The following is a 25714-nucleotide window of genomic DNA, read 5'->3' as shown; positions in this document are numbered from 1 at the left end:
CATGTCCTTTGGAAGGCAGGAAAGGGGACACAGAAAGGTTTTTGTGCCCAGGAGCCCCACAGGGTCCCATTCAACTTCAATTGCATTATGTCTAAAAAAACAACCTAACTACCTTGATTAAAAAGTACTTTATTCTCAAAGAGGACTAACCATCATCCGAGCCTTTGGTGAATTGTAATGTGTTTGCAGTAGTGAAATCAAAGATCTCTGATCACAGATCACCACAACAAATATAATAGTGATGAAAAAGCTTGAAATATTGTGAGAATTACCAAAATATATCGCAGAGACTTGAAATGAGCAGATGGCTTTGGGAAAAGGGCACCAGTAGACTTGAGTATCAAAAAGTGAAAGTGTTAGTCGCTCAGTCATGTCCAACTCTGTGACCCTATGGACTGTAGCCCACCAGGTTCCTCTGACTGTGGAATTTTTCAGGCAAAAAGAGTGGGTAGCCATTCCCTTTTCCAGGCGATCTTCCTGACCCAGGGGTTGAACCCAGGTCTCCTGCGTTGCAGGCACATTCTTTACCATCTGGGCCACCAGGGAAGCCCTTGCTTATTGCGAGCTTGCCACAGAAGTTCAGTTGGTAAAAAACACAGCATCTGTCACTTCACAATATCTGTGAAGTGCAATGAAGCAAAGCACAATAAAATGAGGTCTGCCTGTAGTCCATTCCGAGGACTTCCTTCCTATTACCCCTTCTTTCAGGCTTCAGTTGCCTGGGGGTGTCCACAGTGGGGGCCGAGGAAGGCAGTCTGGCCCAGGGCAGCTCAGATCTTATGTGTGAGTTCAAATGGGTGGCTCTCAAGATGGCTGAGGAGGCCCTTTGCTTGAGGTCTGTGGATAAACGGTCCTTCTCCACTCCAGCATTCATGAGTTCTCAGTCTACCAGTGCGTTTCTGGAGGGTCTGCTTTTACTCAGATTGTGTATGTAATTTTCAACTTTGCAACAGTGTCAGGAAACCTTTTGACTAGCAAGGTCTTTTACCAGTCTCTCAAAATTGACATAGACCTAATCTATAAATACTGTGTCCTGGAGGAGATGGAGGTGATGATGATAAAGTTGCCATCATCCTATGTCTATTGAGAACCCATCTCCCCTTCCTTCAGGCTCATCCTTCCAGTTTGCCTTGGACTGGGTCTCCTGTCGGGAGAATCCTGGCCCACTTCGCTTCTTACCTGTGTCTGAATTCTTCCATTTGGTGTCTTTAACCTTCTGCTATTTGCTGGCATCTTCACTCTGTGTTTAAACGTGTCTGTCATTGAAGGAAGCAAACCCTCTCTGATTATCCGGCCTCCTTCTAGCTGCTGCCCCATCTCTCACCTCTTTGTAGAGTTCCAGCTGCCTGCTTCTGCTTCTTCACATCCTGTTTGTTCTTCAGCCCCCTGCGTCCTGCTTTTCTCCTTCACCATGGATCGAAACTGCTTCCACTACGGCACAAAGCCTCCTCCTTGCCTCACCTTGTGGCTGCTTTCTTAGGCTGTTACAAATTTTTGCCCCGCCTTGCAGCACTGATCATTGCTGTCCTCTCATTTTCTTTCTGGCTTTTCTCCTTTTCCTTTGGTTATTCCTTTGAGGCTCTTTGCAGAATATGTCCACGTTGAAAACCTTCTTATTCCTTAGAGCTCCATCTTTGGCTCTCTTTTCTATTTTTACGCATTTACTCAGAGTTTTCTTCTCCATGGCCAGAGCTTCTGCTCCTATTGATAATTTGATGAAACCTGAATCCATACTGGGCTTCCCTGGTGGCTCAGTGGTAAAGAATATGCCTGCTAATGCAGGAGACACAGGTTTGATATCTGAGTCGGGAAGGTCCCCTGGAGTAGGAAATGGCAGCTCACACCAGTATTCTTGCCTGGGAAATCCCATGGACAGGAGAGCCTGGCGGGCTTTAGTCCATGGGATCCCAAAGAGTCCAACATGACTTAGTGACTAAACAACAACAACAACAACAACATCTGTATCTCCAGCCTTCATTTCTGGCTTGACAATCAGATCCTTATGTCTCGCTGCTCACTGGACATCGCCCACTGGCTGTCCCGCAGATACTTGAAGCAGGCTGTCTTCTGCAGCCCTGGTTCTCTGCACCCTTCTCCTGGTGGACTGACCTCCCTCTCTCTAGCTGCCTGGTTCAGCTGTACTCTTCCGACTCCCTCGGTTCACAGCCAGTCAGCATCCAGTGCTGCTGGTTCTGTCTCCTTGTGAAAGTTGCTCAGTCGTGTCCGACTCTTTGCGACCCCATGCACTATATAAATTCTCCAGGCCAGAACACTGGAGTGGGTAGCCTTTCCCTTCTCCAGGGGATCTTCCCAACCCAGGGATCGAACCCAGGTCTCCTGCGTTGCAGGCAGATTCTTTACCAGCTGAGCCACAAGGGAAGCCCTCTCTCTCCTTAATATCTCTCAAATAATCCATCCCCTTTTCTCCACTGGCACCTCCTTCACTCAGGCCAATGTCTCATTCTTTCTTCAGCTACTGTTGTAGTTTCTTAGAAGTGTTTCCTGCCTCCATTTTGGCGACATTTAGTCTTTTCTGTACTTTGCATCCAGACTTCTTCTTGTCTCCTCTTCTTTTCCTTCTCTCTTTCTCCTCCTCCTCTTCTCCCCCAAATCCCTACCACTTCTGCGTTCTTTTTAGACTGAAAAAACAAAGCTAATTCTGTTGCCCTTTTGCATGAAAGTTTTCAGACCACTGCCTTGAGGGTGAAGTTCAGAATTTTTAGTGTTTCTTACCAGGTTCTTTTCTAGTTTCAAGTCTTTTGAAACACCTCGCTCAGCCCCTCATCTCCCCTCCCAAAGTCTCTCCCCAGATTTTACCTGTGCGTCCAAGAAGGCGCAATGCTTTTTCTGCCCAAGACGCCTTTACATAGGTGATTTCAGTGTGTGGCTTCTTGTCCCCAAGCTTCTGTCCTTAGACCACGTGGCTTGATCACCTCTTTGAGGGTGGATCTGTGTTGTGGTTAGCACTGCACAGTGTCAGTCATGGAGTGGGCTTCTAATAAATGCCCATTGAAAGAGTACATAGATAAAACAATGTGACTCCTAAGATTTCAGTTTCAAGCTGTGTGTAGCATAGCAGAGGCCTCTATATCTAATCAAAAGCCTCTTATTTTGAGTGAACTAAATTAAGGTGTATGGGCAGTAGTTTTGGTTTTGTCACCAAATTAGGGAGTAAAGAGAAGGACTTGAAATCCAGTTGTCTCTTATGTGTACTTTGAAAGATGAGTTCTGTTGTCTTGCCACTTGGACAGTTGTTATTAAGTTATAGAAATGATTAGCTCTTATAGTCCTCTCTATGAGCGGATGACAACAATTTTGGTTACTTTTGCTTGTGGCCATCTATCCCATCAAAGTATAGCTGATGTGCAGAGGGTTACTGGAAATTTCCTGGAGCAGAAGGTTAACACTCTCTTTTAGTTTCAAAATTTTTAGCCGAGATGAATAAAAACCTGCATATGCTTATTAGCTTTGATGTGAACATCTGCTCACTATTCCCACCTCATTAAAATAAATAATAGATTTTTTCTTCTCATCATACTAGGTTTAAGAGGATTGTAAAGAAAATAACATGGCATACATCTAGTTACTTCCATAACATTTGTGGACAGTAGAACTTCAAAAGTATTGTTTTTATAATCTAAGGCTTATTAAGATATAGTTATTATTTGATGAGTTGAGATATTTGTATCCCGGAAATGACATGGAAAAAATGGTGGGGAGAAATATATGAATTATAATGATAGGTTCACTTGTTTTAGGTATTATTTTGTAAACCTATTGTGCTATGGTTGTTTTCTGGAAAAAAAAAAAAATCCTTGTTTTGTTAATGATATCATAGAATATCTTTGACATACTTTTTAAAAGTTAAACTGTTACTCTCTGAATGATTAGTTTATTCCCCAAAGCATCTAGATTCTGTTTAGCACAATAATGTCAGTATCCTTGTTTCATGATTATCATAAATAAATCAGCTTGGGACTTGGAAAACTAAATCCATGTCACATTTAAATCAAAATTAAAAATATTTGTGTCTGACAGTACTTTAAATAATGTATGAATTCTCAGCTCCCTGTACTATCATGTGATATAACTTTTAAAATAATGATGTTCTGGTGTTCTAGTTATGCATTTATTTAATTTTTAACAAGATACAAGCAGAGTTAGGTTTTGAGAACTCTTTTGAACATATGAATTTGATGCTGATATTGCTATCTGGGGGTTTCCACTAACTTTATTGTTTTTGTTTGGAAGGGTGGTACATTTGAAGATGGACTGTTTTATTTTTTAAATTTTGGAATATGCTATATTTTATTATCAGTTTTTGAGTTGAGTTGATCCAGACAAGGGGATGTTTTCTGTGATCCAGATGAGGGATTCAGGAAGCAGGAGTTAACAGTCACATTTTTAGAGTGCAAAATAAAATTAGCTTTCATGTTTGGCTGAGCATTTCGTAATAGAGATGGAAGGAACCCAGGAAACGCATTTACAGAAGGCTTTCTGACAGTAAAATGATTTACCAAAGACTGCCTCTCCTTTACACAAAGAGACTTTCCCTTCATGAGAGACGATACAGTTAAAAAGTAGAATGCAAATCAGCAAGAGTGATACCTTCTTGACTCAAGAAGATAATTTTGGTTATATGGATAATTTGCTCTTATTTTAAATTTTCTTTCAAAAAGTGAATTTTCAATAGCTATGAGCACATTTGGTGCCCTGGTGTGTTGGTCTAATAAACCCTGATGGTTTTTGAAACATGCAGGAAAAACATTTTAAAATGTTCAAAAGTTACAAAGTCTCCTGGGCATGCAGTTAATGGGCCAGTCCAGACTTCTAAGAATAAAAGATTTTCATAATCTTTTAAGAAATCTTTCAACAGGAAACTGTCACTTCCAGTTATGATCAGATTTTCTCCAGGAGGCTGGGTAAAGTGTGTGTGTTGTGAACTGTTTTGAGGTATTGTAGTAAAAAATCTTCCCACTTTGGAGACTTAGTATCAAGGATCACCATTTATTCAGCACATTCCTATGTTTTAGTTTTAAAAATTTGTAGTAAGAGCATGTTTTTAATATAATTCTTTTAAGTTAGGTCCTGTTTATTATTTTTCAGGTATACATATGGGAAGCCTGTGAAAGGAGACCTAACACTTACATTTTTACCTTTATCCTTCTGGGGTGTGAAGAAAAATATTACAAAAACATTGAAGGTAACTTTTGCAGATATCTTTTAACCTGTAATGGGGAAAAACTATGTATACATTCCCCAGAAATAAGATTTCATACCGAATTAACAAAAAGTTGAGCATGAGAAAATCAAGAGCTTTCTATCATTGGACAAACGAGAATTTGCCTATTTATTAAAATAATTAAAGTGGAAATAGAACCTTTGTATTGTTGTGACTTAGTTTGAATTTTATTTCTAAAATTTGAAGTGCTAAAGTGAAGAATGAAATTGAAAATTTTTTAACAAAACAGATAAATGGATCTGCAAACTTCTCTTTTAATGATGAAGAGATGAAAAAGGTAATGGAGTTTTCGGATGGACCTTCTGAACACATGTACCTGTCTTCTCCTGGGCCAGTAGAAATCTTAGCCACAGTGACAGAATCACTTACAGGTTTGTAGACTTTGAAGCACAGGCGAAGCTCTGTATGATGTGCCGCTCTATCATTTCTTATATAATTAGCATGTTCATTTGAGGGCACTGTTGCCTAAGGATGCTATTTAGTGCTGAAATTGTCATGAATATTAGTCTAACTTGCAGAATGTTTTCATAATGAAGGGGAAACTTATTTTCTTTGAACAATTGTGCTTCAACCACCTGTGATAGGTATTCATAATTTTTTCCATCTCTACTGTTTTTTCCAACCTGAAAACTACATGGAAGGGCTACCTTTTTAGCTGACTAACCATCCTCCTTTAACTTTTTTAAAAATAATGTCCTCTGAAATCTCACCTCTTCCTAGACCATGTTCTCTTTTAATAATAAAATAAAAGTTAATTACTTGGATCTTTCTGTTGCTATTTTAATGGCTTTCATCAATCCCTAGAAGTACAAAAAGACTATTCTGTCAGTGGCCTGGGTGCACATGTCATTGATGGGGGGCTCTGATAGTGCTCAGAAGGGATCCACAAAGGACATAATAGAACTGATGTTCCTTTTTGTGGCCAAGCCAAAGAGGCTTCTGTGCTCTGATATCCTAACCCTTTGGGAAGTAGCTCAGATGGAGAGATGTGGTGGATCGAAGCTGGTGGTTATATATTACTTTAACTGTCTGAAGGGTGCAATTTCCAAAACAGGTATCTCAAGAAATGCAAGCTCCAATGTATTTTTCAAGCAGCACGATTACATCATTGAATTTTTTGACTATGCTACTGTCTTGAAGCCATCTCTCAACTTCACAGCCACTGTAAGTTGGCATGTTTAATAATGGTCTAAAGCAGTAAGTTCAGTTTAGTGAAACAGGATGGGAGAGAGTACTTTTAGTGGTTTTCAAAAAAATTTAAGCCCAAAGTAGATAAGTTACTTTTCCCCTTTAGATATACGAGGCACACAGAATTGTTTCCAAATGACCTCTATCTAATTTACTTTTTTTTTTAATTTTATTTTTTCTAATTTACTTTTAAAAAGTAGTTTCCAAAATATATTTTATTCAAAGTATTTTAATAAGTAATATATGTTAGAAATTAATGGAAGGGTTTAGATGCTAGTAAAAAATTTCAATTTCAAAGTTTCAAATTTCAAATTGATTTTTATGACTAATTTTAGTTCTAGCAAAGATGTAGCATTGAAGATGATCATCTAGTCTGGGACTTCTCCAGTAGTCCAGTGGTTAAAACTCTGCCTTCCAATGTAGGGGCATGGGTTCAATCCTTAACTGGGGAACTAAGGTTCCCCATGCTGCAGGCTGCCTTCAAAAGTTAAAAAATTATCAATTCAGTCTCACTTTTTTGAGAGAATATTGCGTTAACATTTATTGGTCAAGTGAATTTTGACAGTCTGCAAGGCATGCTGCTGGGTGGGGCTTACTGACCTAGGAAGACCCCAGCCCCAGTCCTGGATTCACAGTATTTGTGATGGTGACAAGAGAATACACACATGGCTGTAATTCAAGGCAGAATAAATGTGTCATGAACACATTTCTGTAGGGATTTAAAACTGGCAAACTTTTTCTGCAAAGGGCGAGATAGTAAATATTTTTAGCTTTGTGGGCCACGTGGTCAGTCACAGCTGTGCGACTCTGACATTGTAACATGAAAGCAGCCGGAGCCACTTGGTAACCAAGGGAGGTGGCCGTGTTCCAGTAAAACCTTATGTCAGAGAGACTGGATTTGGTCTTCCTGCCTGCCATAGTTTGCTAGCCCCTGGTGTAAAGAGAAAAGGGTCAGTTTCTGTTGAGCAGATCAAGACAAGTTTTAGAGTTTCCAGGTTGGTGACTGTGGAGATTTGGGGGAAAGAATGTGCTCAGAGAGGGCCCTTTCCTGGTTCCTTGGCCTGAACATCGATCCTTTTCATTTTGTTCAGTATCCTTTTACAATAAACTGGTAATCTAGTGAGAAAAAAAGTTTTAGCTCCTAATAATAATCTTATAATTCAGACAGTTTGAAAGGATAGTTATAAAGAAATCTGCAGAAACTGTCACCTAGGAATCTGCACATGGTAACATCCAAATGATTGGAGGGACAAAGAGAGTTCAGGGAAGAAGAACTGGTTGGGGGATGGGGTGGGGGTCGTTGGAAGGGGAAGATTTAAGCTCTTGGTTGCAAGATCAGCAGCATTTTCAGTGTTTGAGTGTGTCAGTTGGGAGCGGGCAACAAGATGAGCTGAGACCCAAAGCAAGAGTTTTGGGTGGCACGTCACGGTGCAATCAGGTGTCAGTGACTAGACCTGGTGGCGACTGCAGATAGCTCATGTCTGGGACCGGTCAGAGAGGAAACAGGAGGTGAAGCTTGGGGATTGCAGAGGGTCCTCCATGTCCCACGTGCTCTATGGGGATTGCAGAGGGTCCTCCGTGTCCCACGTGCTCTGCGGGATCGCAGAGGGTCCTCCGTGTCCCACGTGCTCCGCGGGGATCGCAGAGGGTCCTCCGTGTCTTACGTGCTCTGCACAGTGAAGAGCTTGGAGCCTCGTGAACATGGGAGGGATGTGGCAAAAGCTGGGTTCCAGGGTGACTGGTGGGGTCTGTGTGTGGGAGGAGGGTGGTAGTCCTGGCATGAAGGCTTAGGAGCCTGGCAGTGGTGGATGTGGCTGGAGAGCTTGTAAAAGACGTTTAGGACTTGGTAGGCATCAGATTGGGAAGGTGGGAAGAGGGATGGGCAATGCACAGATGTTAAGTATGGTAGAACTGTGATATTAGAACAAACAGGAAAGCAAGATGGTTTCCTAGTTTTAGATGTGTTAAATTTGAGACAATGGGATTGTACAGGTAGAAATTTCCTTGAGGGCTTGGAGGTACGAGTGTGAGTTCCAGAGCTAGGTCAGGATGGCAGCAGGAGTGCTGAGACCTTTGAGGTTAAATGATAATGAGGCTTTGACAAATTCCCACAATTCGAGAGAGGGAAGGGGAACCAAAACGGACATTGATACGATGTAGAAACAGAGGTGTGGAGTGAAGGAGGTTTTGTGGAGCTGTGGAAGGCAAAAAAAAGTGGAGTGGAGGCTGCCTGGAGAGACCTCTGAACCTGGAAGTTAGGGGACTGCTGATGACTTTTGAGAGTTCAGGTTCCTGGGAACAGCACAGATGGAAACTGTGTTCAATTAAACTTAAATCCTTTGCTTCTGTTTACCTGATTTCACAGTGTTTTCTTTTGACAATTAGGTAAAGGTAACCCGTTCTGATGGTCATCAGCTGACTCCTGAAGAAAGAAGAAATAATGTAGTCTTAATGGTGACTCAGAGAAACTATACTGAGTACTGGAGCAGATGGGACACTCGAAATCAGGATGTAGGGGCTGTCCAGATCATAAATCATACTGTCCCCGCAAATGGAATCTTCAAGATCGAATTTCCAATCCTGGATGATTCCAGCGAGCTACAAGTGAAGGTGCCATGTGTTTCCCATCATTATGTTCCTGCAACAACAGTATTAAAATTGCAGTCTGGTGGCGGGCACTCAACTGGTTGGGAGGTTAAAGTGCACAGGAAGTGGACACATAGTTTTATTTAAAAGAGCGGGAGGAGGGATTAAAAGGGATTTAATGGCGGTGGCTGAGTTAGACTGAATGCTTCCTTGTAAATTCATTTTGAAGAACACAGTAAAATAGTGACCGGAAGACATGATGGAGAAGCACTCCCAACTTCCAGTCTAGGTGCTTTTCAATCATTTGGAATTGTATTTTGGCAGGAGCTGAAAATGAAAGGGGAATATATTTTTTACATCCCCCTCCCTCTTTCTGGGTTACTCAGCCCTGCCACAGTGTGGCCTGTCTGAGTTTTCCTCTCCCCAGCGGTGGACTGAGTGAGCTGATTCTGTTTCTTGCTGATAGTTGAGCTCTGTGTTGTGGGGAGAAGAAAGGATTCCTTTTCCATTTTTTCCTCTCCTCTCACAGTGTGAGAAATCTCCTCTGGAAAGTGTGAGAACACACCTTTGTTTTGGAAATAAGTTAGGACTGTGTTTTTTCCTCTTAGATGATGATGAAGAAGATCATCTAACACATTTTACAGCCATCAGTTTCTTTACAGTATAAGCTATAAAATGATGATGATCCAATGTCTGGGGAGTATATTGTTTGCTGTATGAAAAAAAGTGAAAGTGAATTTGCCTTTCACTGATTGTCCAGTCTGGTCACATTCCGTATCCTGATGCTTCTGAAGATGAAAGTTCATGGCTCCCTTTTCTTTTGTTATAGGCTTCTTTTCTCGATAGTATAAGTAACATGGCAGTTCATGGTATGTTTAAGTCTCCTAGTAAAACCTACATCCAGCTGAAAGCAAAAGATGAGAATATAAAGGTAAGGCTTGCAATCGTGTGTTAATGATAATATAATTGAACTGTCTTGACATTGATATGTATTTATTAATTAAATTTTTTTCCTAGGTGGGATCACCATTTGAGTTGGTGGTTATTGGCAACAAGCAGTTGAAGGAGTTAAGTTACATGGTAATCTGTTTTAAAAAATAATTTTCTTTATTTTTAAATTAATTTTTGACTGTGCTGGGTCTTCGTTGCTATGGGGGCTTTTCTCTAGTTGCAGACAGCAGGGTCTTCTCTTGTTGTTCAGCACAGGCTCTAGGGTGCCCGGACTTCGGTAGTTGCAGCTTCTGAGCTCAGTAGTTGCAGCCCCCAGACTCTAGAGCACAGGCTTAGTAGTTGTGGTTCACAGGCCTAGTTGCTTCACAGAATGCAGAATGTTTCCCGACCAGGGATCGAACCCATGTTTCCTGCATGGGCAGGTAGATTCTTTATTGCTAACCCACCAGGGAAGCCCTGGTAATCTCTTACACAATCTGAATTTATGATCTATTGTAGAATCGTCTGACATAGTGTCTATCTTATGTTTAAACTGAACTTACTGATTTTTAAAATTCAGCCTCACACTTAACAAAAACATATTTTGCATATTATACATGCACAGGATATAGTATTTATGTACATTCTTACAGACTTTTCTATGTCTAAGTTGCATATAAATTTACTTTACAGAACTTAACATTTTATTCCGGTTGGTCCTTTAATGGACCGGAACCTGGTGGTCCAGAGAGTAGGAGAGAGAAAGAGGCTGACATCCCCTGGTTTACACGGAAAGCCAATAGAACCCTGTTCTTAGGGCTCGCGCTGCTGCACGGAGGCACCGGGCGCCCTCTCGAGCGGGTGAAGGCGCTCGAGAGGGTCTCAGAAGCCCGGGCGAGAAAGTGAGCTCAGCGGGCCTCCGCGCTCCAAGGAATCAGCCAGAAATAGAGAGAGAGAGAGAGAGAGAGAGAGAAGGAATAGAAAGAGAGAAAGAAAGACACGGGGATCAAAGCTCTGATGGAGCAAAGGTGTTTTAATCAACATGGTGTGTGCATATATACTGTCTTACAAGGTGGTTATTCTCAGCAAAGATAAAGATTAAAATTACAGATTTACAAAACTTAAGACGGTCCCTGTCAAAGACAGAGTTGCAAACAATCACCTTTTACCCTTTGGCTCATAAAAAGGAAGAGGGTACTTATCACCATAATGAGAAATGCCTGGATTCCTCAGCCCCGGGGAAGGCATGCCTCTCCTCTTAATTCCTGAATATTCAGGAATCAATGAGGGCCAGAGGGTTCCTGACAGATCCACAACAGCACACAGGAGGCCTCTTGTTAAATGCTTCCTGACAATTTCTTTTCCATAATGGATTATGTTATAATTATAGTATGTTGACTATAGCTCCCTGTGCTATATAGTAGGTCCTTGTTGTTTATTCATCTTATATATAGTAGTTTGCAACCCAGCCTCCCAGCCCTTCCCTCTTCTACCTTCCCTCCCCCTTGGAAACGTCAAGACTGTTCTCTATGTCTGTGAGTCTGTTTCTGTTTCTTTTTAAAATCTTTGTAAAATTTGTGTATTTATTTTTGGCTGTGCTGGGGCGTTGTTGCTGGGAGTGGGCTTTCTGTAGTTCCAGTCAGTGGGGGCTGCTGGTCCTTGCAGTTCCTGGGCTTCTCAGTACGGTGGCTTCTCTTGTTGTAAGCACCAGCTCTGCGTGCGCGGGCTCCGTAGTTGCAGCTCGGGCTGAGTTACTCCTTGGCGTGTGGAACCTTCCCAGACCAGGGATCAAACCTGCATCCCTTGCATTGGAAGGCAGATTCTTAACTCTGGACCACCAGGGTAGTCCTTTGTGTCATATTTTGGATTCCACGTAGAAGAGATATCATACAGTTTTTGTCTTTCTCTTTTTGACTTACTTCACTTATCATGCTAGGTGCATCCATGTTGCTGTAAATCAGCCTCATTCCTTTTTAAGCTGCCCATTTATACTGAAATCAAACTATCTTTTTTCTTTCTTTACCTATATTTGTATTTCCAACTTAAGATGAACAATGAAACCACCTTGCATTATGTTTAAAATTTATATTTTTTTGAGGTAAGCCACATATGTTCATTATGTGTGTGCATGTGTGTGTTAGTTGCTCAGTCATGTCTGACTCTTTGTGACCCCATGGACTATACCCCAGCCAGGCTCCTCTGTCCATGGGATTCTCCAGGTAAGACTACTGGAGTGGGTAGCCATTCCCTCCTCCAGGGGATCTTCCAGACCCAGGGATTGAACCTGGACCTCCTGCATTGCAGGCAGATTCTTTACTGTCTGAGCCGCCAGGAAGCCCTGTGTTCGTTGTAGAAAATTATAAAACGTAAGAAAGAAAAAAAGAAAATTGCTCCCATAGCCTTGTCATTTTGCTAATCCACCTCTCTCAGTGGTGCTCTGCGTTCCTTAAACTCGGGAATAGATTCTTGTCTGCTGAGTTGCTCTTGCCTCCGTGATGGTTACTTTATCTTCTCCTTTTCTAGTGACCAGCGTATATGCCCTGTGTTAGACAGGAAAGTTTATTTGTGGGTGTGTGTATTCAGAAAGGATTTGATGTTGGCTTGACTCGAGAATTTGTATGTATGCTTAAAATTATGAAAGCATAGCTGATATTGAGGTATTGAGATTTCTTTAGCACAAAATGAAACTCGTGTACTCTTCTTTTCAGGTTGTGTCCAGGGGACAGTTGGTGGCTGTAGGCAAGCAAAATTCAACAACCTTTTCCTTAACACCAGAAAATTCTTGGGCCCCAAAAGCCTGTATCATTGTGTATTATATTGAAGATGATGGGGAAATTATAAATGATGTTCTGAAAATTCCTGTTCAGCTCGTTTTTAAAAATAAGGTAAGATTTAAGGTAATGATGTTTAAAAAGAAAACTTCATATTCATAAAGTCTGCAAAATGTAGTATTTCTTTAGAAAAGTATCGTTAAAACAAATTGGTTAGAAATTCATATTTTTTCTAGAACTCTGAAAGTGAGAGCAGGTTCTAAAAAATGTTTCTGTGTAAGAGGCTTTGAGGAAACAGTGTGTATAAATAGCATACTTCCAAGAAACTTCTTAGTATGAGCTGTAAGGAATTAGTTTTGGTTGTGTTTGCAAAGATAATTCTTCAATTTTTATATGATAATGTTTACCACTTTTACTCCAAAAGAAATTATGTATTTGGAAATAAAATATGTTTAAACACAAGAAAATTAATGAATCTTTGTGGATGTTCAGTAATGACTGTGGAATAAACGTGTGGGATGTAGAGAGGCAAGAGATGTAGTTTCAGAAATTGTCAGCACAGAAGTGCAGTTTGGAGCTATGGAGTCACTGAAGTGCAGAGTAAAGGCTGAGAAGTGCAAGGTTTGCATATTATGCGTTCCCCTCTCACCTTATTTAAGATATCAGTGGAGAAGAGTAAACCTAACACAGTGGCTTAAGAGGCATGTGAAAAAAAGATCGTTAAACAGGCAAGTTAAACAGGGAAGGAAGACTTTATTTAAGACTATTGCAGTAGGGGAGAGAGACGGAACTCAACTCCACTGAAACAGAAGGCAGGAAGGTTTTTAAATACTGGGGTGAGTTAATGAAAAAGTATTGGAGGACGTTGGGGGAGGGATTGGTCAATGTGAGCAGGCCATCTGTGAGTTTATAAGTTAGGCTCCTATTCACTCACAGAGACTGGGAGATCAATCAAGGCTCTTTCTTGATGATTAACACTTCAAAGTGAAAAAGCTGGCTTAAAACTCAGCATTCAGAAAACTAAGATCATGGCAACCAGTCCCATCACTTCAATGCAAATAGACCAAGTGACAGTGGAAACAGTGACAGACTTGATTTTCTTCGGCTCCAAAATCACTGCAGATGGTGACTGCAGCCATGAGATTTAAAGATGCTTGTTCATTGGAAGAAAAGCTATGACAAACCTAGATAGCATATTAAAAAGCAGAGACATTTCTTTGCTAACAAAGGTCCACATAGCCAAAGTTATGGTTTTCCCAGTAGTCATGTATGGATGTCAGAGTGTTAGTTGCTCAGTTGTGTCCGACTCTTTGTGACCCCATGGACTGTAGCCCATCAGGCTCCTCTGTCCATGGGATTCTCCAGGCAGGAGTACTGGATTGGGTTCCATGTCCTCCAGAGGATCTTCCCAATTGAGGGATCAAACCCAGGTATCCCGCATTGCAGGTGGATTCTTTACTCTCTGAGCCACCTGGGAAGTTGGTATATGGTTCAATGGATGTGAGACTTGGACCATAAAAAATTCTGAGCACCGAAGAATTGATGCTTTTGAACTGTGGTGTTGGAGAAGACTCTTGAGAGTCCCTTGGACTGCAAGGAGATCAAACCAGCCAATCCTAAAGGAAATCAACCCTGAATATTCATTGGAAGGACTGATGCTGAAGCTGAAGCTCCAGTATTTTGGCCACTTGATGCAAAGAGCTAACTTATTGGAAAAGATCCTGATGCTGGAAAAGATTGAAGGCAGGAGGAGAAGCGGATGACAGAGGATGAAATGGTTGGATGACATCACTGACTCAATGGGCGTGAGTTTGAGTAAACTCAGGGAGATGGTGTAGGACAGGGAAGCCCGGCGTGCTGCAGTCCATGGGCTTGCAAAGGGTTGGACATGACTGAGTGACTGAATGAAGACACTTCAAAAGGATGGCTCCCAGATCTTTGAGAAAGACTTTTCTGCTGGTAAAACTAGCAGGAAGCTGGGAGAAGGTTTACATCTCAAAGGAGCAGAGAAAACATTTGCGATTGCAGATTTTCTAAGGAAAGGGAAATCAGGTAGTTAATGTCAGATAGAAGCCTGTCTAACATTCAAGTAAGCTGAGGGATTCATGAAGGCCATCTTCATCAGGTGGTACAGCCACTGGGGCATGGGATTGTTGGAATAGAGCTGGGCAAGATAAACATTCCTAGGAGGAAGAGGCCTTCTGACAAAGCCATTAGGTCCAGCCCTGGGTGAGAGGATTGATGCTCTTTAAGAAGCACCAGTGGGACTGTGCTTTGCTGAGGGTTGATGACAGCAGGTTGAGGCGGCCATCGAGGCACAGAGCAGTGGGCCTGACGTGTTTGGTCTGATGGCCTCCTCCTGGGGAAAGGCACCCCTGCCCAGCGCAGGCAGTTCTGTGTGTCCTCAGGGGCTCTTACTTGCAGGCGCTCACCTCTGAGTGCAGGTGGCCAGCGTGCAGGCACGTTCCTGTCCTTGCCCGTGGATACTGACCCTCCCTGGGTGTGGCAGACACTGTCTTCTCTCCAGTACCGGCTAGCAGCTGTAGGGTGGGAGGCGGAGAAAGGGAAGAAGGTTAGAGAAGTAAAGGAAAACTTTGATATACACCCCAGTGAGAGGTTCCATGACTTGAGGACACTGTGGGAGTGAAGTTTGTTTTTACTCCTTTCCCTGGAAAAGACTTGTGGACAGTTTTGGAATGTCCCTGAGTCAAGACAGTGTAGACTCTTTGCTAGATTTTGTCACTGATCTGCTATCGATAAGACACATGAAATGCGTTAAAAAAGTGTGTTATATCAATTCTGTTTTTTCACTTTCTTAGATACAGCTATTTTGGAGTAAAGCCAATGCTGAACCATCTGAGAAAGTCTCTCTCAGGATCTCTGTGACACGGCCAGACTCAATAGTTGGTATCGTGGCTGTCGACAAGAGTGTGAACCTGATGAATGTCTCAAATGATATTACAATGGAAAATGTGAGTTTAGCCATTTTTTTCATTACAAAAATACACATTGAAAGAGAAAAAAAAAGCAACTTTACTGTGTTACTTCAAGTTTTAAAGGAAATTTCATTTTTCAAGTATAAGTCAATAATAGTAAAGCTTCTTAATGAAAGGGATCTGCATTCCAGTTGTTATGCTGGAAAGAGTCTATTGTGGTCAACTGTCTTTGCTGTCTTATGTGAAAATTGTCACCTAGAGTTTCCCCTCATTTTCAAACTATATTTTAACTGAACACACTTGAAAAAGTACTAGAAATTGGACTTGCACATTTATGAATGACACTGGGGAGAGCTTTAGGTAATTGTAAAATACTTTCTATTTTGGTTATGCATGATGGTTATAAATAACTACAGTCCTCACTGAATCAGGAATTTGCAGTGTGTTGAGGGAGTGAAATCATGTTAATCTTCAGAAAATGTACAAGTCAAGGAATATATGAACATCTAGTGTTACATAATCTAATCCCCTATTCATCAGTCATTTAATTTTTATTTATAAGTCATTTATATATCTTTGGCAGTGGAAATGTAGACTGTATGAACTATATCCATTGATTGACTAACTATAATGATTAACAACACTTCAGGAAGAAAGATATATGTGTATAGGCTAATTTGGACATATTGTTGTAAAATCAATCCATTTGAGAAAAATTATGTATTTTTCTTAAGCCTATCCAGCAAATTTTTCTCATTTTCTTTTTAAAAAAATATCCTTTAAAACCCATTGGTCACTTTTTTCTCTTGACTTTACTTAAATTCATTTATTCTAAAAAATTATTTATTCTAAAAAATCAATAGCATTTTGCACTTGATTTAACTGATGATACTGTCTTTTGTTTTACAACTTGCTAAATATCTTAATAAATACATTATTTCATTTTTTCTTCCATATATATGTGTACACACAGAAATACACACACCTGTGCTCTCCCTGCGTCTCTGTCTCTATAACTCACTGTGCATTTACATTAAATTCTGTCATATATAAGATTGCTATCCAAGATTTCTTTTGTTTCACATTTGAGTGGTATGTTTTCCCATCTTTTTATTTTCAACCTTCTGTACATTTTTAAGTGTATCTTGTAAATAGTATATTATTGTATTTTTCTTTTTTTTTAAAAAAATCTAATCTGACAGTATCTTAATAAACTTATTTAACCCATTTACAAATTAGTCCTTGTTCTAATTAGGACTTATTTCTGCTTTTTTATTTTATAATTTAGACTACTTCCTTTTTGTTTCTTTTATTCTTCTTTCCATGGTTTTGGAAATTACACATTCTATTTTTGTTCCCATGATAGATGTCCTTATCTCATGAATTGTACTCATGTTTATTTATCCTTATTGGTTTTTTTTTTATCTTTATCTGACAAGTCAAGCATTTCGGTGTGCCCTCATATTCTTAACACATCGTTTTTGTCTCTCCCTGTCTCCACCTCCTTCCCCAACCCTGGCCAGATCATGTTGCTGTTGTATAGAATTTTAGTTCTTTGTCATGGTGAATTGCCTCTTCAGTCTATGCTGTCCCTTAATTTTTTCATTCTGGAAATTATTTCTTCCCATAGTTCCTCTTCTTTCCATTTCTTATCCTTTTCAGAGATTGGCAGAGATTAGCACGTCTACTTTTTTCCTCCATATTTCTTAGCTTCTTGTTTTATGCTTTTTTGTCTCTTTCATCTGTCTTCTCTGTATTTCTGTGGGTGAGTTCCTCAATTGACTCTTTCAGTTGGTAGATATCTTACTTTTATGTCAGTTATTATATCGGTATTATTTTCATTTGTTTTTTTCCTTGTTTTATATTGCTAATATTTTCTCTTATCTGTATTTACTATATTTATTTTAAATTCTTGAGCTGACTTTTCAGTATTCACCTCACATGCTGTATGTTGTCTGATTGGATGTCTTTTATGGAAACTATACTTGTTGGATATCTAGTTGATTTGGCAGCTGTTCTATCTGTTGGGGAAGGCTGAATACCAGGCTCCAATCCGTGTAATTCTTGTCAGTTTAAAGAGAGGGGAATAGAGAACTACTCTTGATTCTCCCTATGTGCTGCCCCCTTCCACTCAGTGGTTCATTTTTAAGCTCCTAGGGAAAAGCAGCCCAGTAAGAGGTAATCTCCTGAGGTGATGACCCACCAGCTCAGAGGGTTGGAGGAGGAGGGGAGGAAAAGTGAATGCCTGAAGGCCAGGGGTCTGTCTAAATGTTTCCTGGTTCTTTCACATCTGAAGGGCAGAGGTGCTGAGCTGGTATTGTCCTGGCCATTAATATCCTGGTATTATCAGCAGACTGCCTGCCCGCTGCCTGCTGGTTTTGGCAGTGAATTGCCAGGAATGATTGTCCTAAGGCTACCTCCTGAAGAGAAGCACAAGTAGAATTTAAAAGCCTCTTCCAGCCTGCTGCATGTATCAGCTTTCTGCCATCTGCGTCCTCCAACACCTCAACTGGAGATACCCTTCCCTCTTCCGAGGGTTTTCTTGTTCTACTCATATAAGTTTCTTGCTTGCTTTTCGTATTTCTCAAGTGTTGGCTGTAGAAGAAGGAGTCAGAAGCCTATGATAATGGACCATTTTCCTTTCTTTCATTTTTGTTAAATTTATGTATGCTGTCCAGAGACTTGTGAATGCCTTGGAATAATTTAAGTGTCCTACATCTTCCAGGACTAATCTGCAGATACCAGACTTCCCTTGCTGCAGCTTTCTCACTGAACCAGTGAGGAAAAGAGGACTTCCGTATGCAAGAGATGCTTCTTCCTAGATAATTCCATTGATTCACACCTGCTTTGCACATATAGGTCTTGTGTGGCAGAGTTGGAGTTATGGAATGAAAAACTTTCCTCTTCATCCTGTCTGGCTCTGGCTTCATTGTCTATAGTTGGGCTAACTATATTGGACAGCTTGTTGAGATATGGAATTTTGTTTTCTCATTCTGTTGCTTTCTTTTTGATGCCTGTTCTAGCATCATGCTTCCTTACCATGGGTGTAGCAGTGCTATTGTTAGTAAAGCAGAAGCAGTGGTTTGGGTGTTGAATGTTAAACTTGATATATTTTTAAACTTAAAATTGTCCATAATTCTTTTCACTGTCTTAATTTCCCAATCTTAATGCTAATGTAATTGAGGTAAATGTATCAAAATAGTTACCAAAGGGTTATAATATCCTAACTTTTTTTTTCTAACATAGTAAAATATATATAACATGAAATTTTCCATTTTGACCATTTTTAAAAGTATAGTTCAGTGGCATTAATTATTCATAATATTGTATAACCATCATCAATGTTTATTTCTGAAATTTTCATCATTCTAAATAGAGACTCTGTGACCATGAAGCAATAACTCTTCATTACCTTCTTCCCTTTGCAACACTGGTAACCTCTAATCAAATTCTGATCTTATGAATTTACTTATTCTAGATATTTCACATGAGTGGAATCATGCAATATTTGTCCTTTTGTATCTGCTTTACTTCACTTAGCAAAATTTTTTAAAATTTATTTTTAGTTGAAGGATTGGTTTCTGCTGTCCAACAATGTGAATCAGCCATAAGTATACATGTGTTCCCTCCCTCTTGAACTTCCCTCCCGCAGCATCCCCCAGTCCATCCCTCTAGGTCATCACAGAGCACTTGGTTAAGCTTCATGTGTTATATAGCAAGTGCCCACTAGTTAGCTATTTTACACATGGTTATGTATATGTTTCAATGCTACTTTTTCAATTTATCCCACCCTCACCTTTCCCCGCTGTGTCCACAAATCTGTTTTCTGTGTCTGCATCTCTATTCCTGCTCTGTAAATGGGTTCATCAGTAGCATTTTTCTAGATTTCATAAATATGCATTAATTAATTTTTCTCTTTCTGACTTAACTTCACTCTGTATAAATGGCTCTAGGTTCATCCACCTCGCTAGAACTGACTTGGATTCTTAACCGACATTTTTTAAGGTCTTATGTTAACCATCACATTGACCCTTTTTATCTTTGTCAAAAGTATGACTCATTTTTAATGCTGATCTCTACGTGTTGGCTTTGTCAACAAGCCCACACTTCTTAGGAACTCTTGATTACTGAACAGAATAAAAATTAGTTTAAAGAAGAAGTGTATTTTTGGCTGATTGAATTATGAACATGGCATTGACATATTCATTATTCCTCCATTTGTGTCATTTTCAAATTTGATAAGCATATAGTCTATTTGATGTAGTACATTTGATAAGCAGGTGTACCTGTCTTTTATTCACAGTACATATCAGAAATGTTGAGAGGGCAGAACACATTGATATGAATGCTTTCATTCTGTATATTTTATCTTTTTCTTAGGTGGTCCATGAATTGGAACTTTATAACACAGGATATTATTTAGGCATGTTCATGAATTCTTTTGCAGTCTTTCAGGTATGTTTAGTTTGCTATGTAATTTGAAAATTTATATATATATATATAATTTGAAAAGATATTAATATATTTATTGCGACAAAACTAACTTCAGTTGCTGAAGTGCAGTGTGTTATATAAGTGTAATTTGAAATTGAAAGATGGTCATCCTTCTAGTCTTAAAAGCAAATGAGTAAATTCATCATTAGAGAAATAATGGAATTACTATTAAACAAGTAACTTCTTTCTTTTATATCACTTTCCTTGACTTTGAAATAGCTCTTTCTGCATGTGAGAGTGTGTGTTCGTGTGCTTGTGTGTGTGGCTGTGTGTCTTGTTGTGAGAGACTGTATACTCATGTATGTATTTAAACTCTCAAAAATGAGCAAGAGTTAAAAAAGCAAAGGGAGATATTTTCACATGTGACACAAAAACAAAACAGCAAGAGTGAATTAGGAGTATAGGCAACTGACAATTTAGAGGGCGCTTAAACTTATATTTTAAACGAAAATTAAAATGATTCTTTCTAGGAGTGTGGCCTCTGGGTATTGACGGATGCAAACCTTGTGAAGGATTACATTGACGGTGTTTGTAAGTGAAATCTGGCAAAGTGCTTTTTAAGTAATTAAGTCTCTCATCTCAGGTATTTATAGTTACTTATGTAAGTATGAATACATTCTGGTTGAATATAGATAATGTAATTTTCATTTTCTGTTCTTTTATCCTATAGTGTTTGAAGTTTAATGTACTTGGAAGTACATCTGGGCCATGACATGGAGTGTTCTTCAGCTCTTGTTTAGATCTTTCTAATGATTACTTTCCATTTTCTCTCTGTAACTTTTTGACATGGTTGTATTTCTGGACATATTGAAAGATCTTATGCCTCCAATTTGTATTGTAAACTGCGATGTTACTTTGGAATTAGTTAAAAGGAGGCAGCATGTTTTTGAAACATTTCTGTTCTCTGGCTTTTTATTGTTCAGCTAGAAAATAGCCCAGATGCCATGAAGTATGCGGTACACACACACACACACACACACACACACACACACACACTCACACACTCACGTCTCCTCAGTCTGAGTTCTTCCCAGGCAGGATCACATCGCACATCCCTGTTCCCTGGATTGCAAAGTAGACTTGACCACCCAACTAATTAAAAGATGTGCTTTAAGGAAAATTCATAAGGCGTTTTACTTGAATTGTTCATTTTAACTTCTTTTAAAAAATTAACTGATTGATTAGACTGGGTTGGGTCTTAGTTGCACTACGTGGGGTCTCCGTCACATGTGGGATCCTTCGTGTGGTGCAGGGACTCTAGTTGTGGTTCGTGGACTGGGTAGTTGTGATGTGGGGGCTTAGTTGCTTCAAAGCATGTGGGATCTTAGTTCCTGGACCAGGGATCGAACTCCTGTCCCGTACATAGCAAGGTGGATTCTTAGCCACTGGACCACCAGGGAGGTCCCCATAAAATATTTTGACTGAAGGAAATGTATAAATGAGAATGATTAATTCTAGAAGCTGTTCTCACTTCTTTCAGGTAAAATGATATGAAATCATCTCGAAAGACTACAGAACTATCATAGTTTCTATTCATGAATCCCCTAATTTCTACCCCATGTTCCCCCACTAAACTCCAGACTCTCCATTTTGGGGTTGGTTCTTGACACTGTAGGACACCTGAGCCTCTGTCCTGAAGTTTTAAGAACAATTTTATAGTCTTAAAGATTTTATGAAGTCATTATGATCTCTGTGTATTAAAGACACTTGGCACTTTTAGCTTTCTTCTTGTAATCATTTGTCCTGGGCAGCCTTCCAACCAATCTGATTTTCCATGCTCTCTCTGTTGGTCTCAGCTTTTACCCAGCTTTGTTTATGTTTACTTATCAAATCCTGGTGCTATCATACTCATTCTATTGTTAGTAACACTTATTGTAATCTTTATCTTTTCTGAGAACCTTCTACCTTATCACTGTAACAGAAGACACCTGATATTTTTACTGGTATATTGTGTTCCTGGAAACCTTCAAGTAATTGACATTAATTTTTCTGCCTCTCTTCTGGTTCACGGTCTGAAGGTACATGTTGTTGTTGTTTAATTGCTAAGGTGTGTCTGACTCTTGGGACCCCATGGACTATAGCCTGCCAGGCTCCTCTGTGCATGGAATTTCCCAGGCAAGAACACTGGAGTGGGGTTGCCATTTCCTTCTCCAGGTTATCTTCCTGACCCAGGGATCGAACCCACATCTCCTGCATTGGCAGGTGAATTCTTTACCATTGAGCCACCAGGGAAGCCCCCCCACCCCCAGCAGGTGTATAAAGTTCAGTATTTTCTTGGCTACTTCAAGACCATTGTTCAGCAGTCCTCAGTTAAAAGCACCTTATCATTTGAAGCTCAAAAATTTCAATCATGTATCCTTTAATCAACATTCAGTCACCTACTTTCCCTTTGCCTCTCTCTATTAATGACTCTGGCAGAAGGGTCAGAGTCTGACTACTTTGTCTTCTTGGGGGATTTGAAGGTGTGGGTGGCCCGTCTACTGTCATGTGATCATCACCATGGCAACAGTAGTCATAGGTCATGTCATCACCTACCATGGATCTACCCCTGACGTTTCAAATGCCTGTCCTTCTGCTTTGTATGTGCCCTCACTCCCCTGATTCTGTTACGTGTCTTCTTTGGTTTTGACCTTTCCTGGTTATTTTTGGTCACTGACTCCTTCTGCCCATATTTGCCCCTAGTACCTGGAGCACGGGCTCCCCAGGTGGCTCAGTGGTAGAGAAACTGCCTGCCAGTGCAGGAGATGCAGGTTTGATCCCTGGATAGGGGAGATACCCTGGAGAAGGAAATGGCAACCCATTCTGGTATTCTGGCCTGGGAAATCCCATGGACAGAGGAGCCTGGTGGGCTGCAGTCCGTGGGGTTGCCAAACAGCTAGAACATGACTAAACAACAGCACAGCAGCGACAACCTGGACCACGTGGTCAGTCAGTTTGGTAGAATTCTCCCCTCATCCCTGGTCCTTCCATGACGTCTTCCCCATTAAATTCAACTCTGGAACACCTTGATTGTTTATCTTACCCCTCCTGATTCTGCACCCTGATGCCCCACACATACCTTAAATTCTATGTGTCACAAACCATTGCCCTTCCCTAATATGATATGACTGATAAATGAGCTCTTGAATTGATATGATCTCATGTATCTGTTAATGAAATCACCATCTACCCACATGTTTGCATCAGAAACCCAAAATTCATCCTTGATTCTTTCCTTGCTGCCAGATGCAGAACAGCCTAGTGATTAAGAAAGGAATTTACCAAGAAATACTTCTGACTTTCAGTAGTGGCTTTATGACCCTGAGGAAATTCATTAAGCTCCTTAAACCTCAGGTTTCTCCTTGAATTATAAGTATTAATAATATTGCCTCTATTACAGGATTGTTAGGTTAAATTCAGAAGCATGCAAAGTGCCTCGCACATGTTTGGTACTCAGAAATCTGCAATTACCTATTATCAGTAGATGATATTAATATGTGCCTGGCATGTCAGAGGCAATGGAAGTTCAAGCTTGGTCTAGTAGGGCAAACCAGCACACAGGTAGAAGAGTGTGCTGAGGGGTGTGATGAGGAGGGAAAGTGCTGTGGGCACACACAGAGCTCATCCAACTGGGAGGCCGAGCAGAATTATTTCAAGGCTGTCCTTCCTTTCCTCTTCTGGGCCCCAGCTCCTGGTCAATGTGTTTCCCTGGGCAGTTCAGGAACCTTCTTTTTCTCCTGCGTCCATTCCCTCATCTCTAAACCACTGTTCTTATTGAGACCAGAGTTACCATTATAAAACATGGAATAGATCACGTTTTTAATTTATTTTAAAACCTTCAGTAGATCATCACTGCTTAAAGGATCAAGTCCAAATCCTTCAGCATGGGATAACTGATATTTTAAAATCTGGACCCATGCATTCTTTCTGTTCTCATTTTATGCCACTCTTCCCTAATAAGCATTGCCATATTCTGGACATGCCTTTGTACTTAGCTTCCCCCCCCCCCCCCCCCCCCCCGCCCCTGCACCACCTTGTATGGGATTCTCTTTATCTGAAGACATAAGGAAAATGAAATGCAATAAACAACACAAGATGGATTTTCTTCCCTAGCCATACCCTTTTCATTATTCAGATTCTATGTAAAATCAGCTGTTCTCTGCATGGCAGACATTTCGCCTGAGTGGACTATCATTCATGTATTTGTTTGCCTTCTCCGTAGACAGTGGGTGGAGCTCATTGCATTTATCTTTGTATCTTTGGTAACTTCTTCAGTATAATTTTATTTTTTAACATTTTGTTTTGAAATAGTTTTAGGCTTATAGAAAAGTTGAAAGAATAGAGATAAGTGATCCAATATCTGTGTGTCAGTGTGACTGTTTTGTAAGAAAAAAAGCTAATAAGCTGGATTTTTGTAGTGTCTTGTGGCAGGTATAGCCAAAGGCATTCAGCACTAGGAATCTAAGAAGAGGAGAATAGCAGAATTGGAGATAACTTTTAAAAATGGGATTTAACTTATTTTTTTGCAGCTGAACTGCAAGTAGTTTTTTAGGTATTGGTTGTAGGGCCAGAGAACTTTTTTTCCCAGCTCTGCCATAAGTGACAGTGTGGCTTGGGGTAAGTCACATGACTGCTATGGGTCTCAGGTGTCAAATGAGAAGGATTGGAGAAGACAAACTGTAAAGGCCTTGTCAGCTGAGAGATGCTGTAATTCGGTGGACTAGGTTTATGAACATTATCTACCGTGACTTTCCCTTAACAGTTGTCAATGTTTATTTTTAGATGACAGCGTAGAGTTGGCTGAGAGGTTTGTGGACGAAAATGAAAGCTACTTGGTAGATCTTCATGACTTTTCTCTGGGTAGCAGTCCACGTGTGCGAAAGCATTTTCCGGAGACTTGGATATGGCTAGACACCAACATGGGGTACAGATTAAAGTTCTTTGCCTGTATATATTTTGTTTGGTCTTAGTTTTAAGTAAGTTTTGCCCTCTTTCTAATGTTTCAGTATAAATATAGTGTGATAAAGAACTAAATAGACCAAGAGTTTTTAAAGAATGATATTAATTGTATCTAAATATAGTATTTAATTGGAGAAGGAAATGGCAACCCACTCGACTGTTCTTGCCTGGAAAATCCTATGGACAGAGGAACCTGGTGGGCTATAGTCTGTGGGGTCACAGAGAATTGAACACAGCTGAGCAACTGAACACACACGTGCATAGTATTTAATAAAGCTGTATGTGAATTGTGGCAGTAAGAGGATCATCAAGGAGAGGACAGGCCTTTTCTAAAGAAGGATGATTTTAATTTCCCTGAAGTCACATGGTTCTCGCTGGGGAAAGACTTCTGGGAGTTCCTTTGTTGCTTGGGGTGGGAAGCGCTCATGATTATTCCTTCTGCCTTGTGGCGCCCTATTAGACATTCCTGTGAGCCACAAGCAGAAGATGTGTGGGCATTGAAAAGAACTCAACTTAGCTAACAAACTCTGTGCCACCTGGCGTGATGACTCAACATAAAATGTTGAATCATGAAATCTGCGTATGTTGTGAGTCAGCTATTTATGGAAATTTGAAATAAGACATGAGTC

The 25714-nt window shown here is 40.3% G+C and overlaps 1 protein-coding gene across 1 annotated transcript in view; it reads left to right on the top strand.

Annotated features, from left to right (window-relative positions):
• The window catches only part of CD109 (CD109 molecule), a 137505-nt gene that overhangs the window by 66692 nt on the left and 45099 nt on the right, over nucleotides 1-25714 (top strand). Inside the window, exons 8-18 of the mRNA XM_070480792.1 lie at nucleotides 5107-5203; nucleotides 5472-5613; nucleotides 6297-6406; nucleotides 8816-9040; nucleotides 9846-9947; nucleotides 10034-10096; nucleotides 12655-12831; nucleotides 15537-15689; nucleotides 20034-20108; nucleotides 20618-20678; nucleotides 24909-25050. Coding sequence (XP_070336893.1) covers nucleotides 5107-5203; nucleotides 5472-5613; nucleotides 6297-6406; nucleotides 8816-9040; nucleotides 9846-9947; nucleotides 10034-10096; nucleotides 12655-12831; nucleotides 15537-15689; nucleotides 20034-20108; nucleotides 20618-20678; nucleotides 24909-25050 — 1347 coding nt within the window. The remainder of the gene's footprint in view (nucleotides 1-5106; nucleotides 5204-5471; nucleotides 5614-6296; nucleotides 6407-8815; nucleotides 9041-9845; nucleotides 9948-10033; nucleotides 10097-12654; nucleotides 12832-15536; nucleotides 15690-20033; nucleotides 20109-20617; nucleotides 20679-24908; nucleotides 25051-25714) is intronic.

The sequence above is a fragment of the Odocoileus virginianus genome, chromosome 19 (assembly GCF_023699985.2).
Source record: "Odocoileus virginianus isolate 20LAN1187 ecotype Illinois chromosome 19, Ovbor_1.2, whole genome shotgun sequence".
Classification (NCBI taxonomy): Eukaryota; Metazoa; Chordata; class Mammalia; order Artiodactyla; family Cervidae; genus Odocoileus; species Odocoileus virginianus.
The sequence above is the reverse complement of the archived record's forward strand: the minus strand, read 5'-3'. Positions and strand labels throughout refer to the sequence as shown.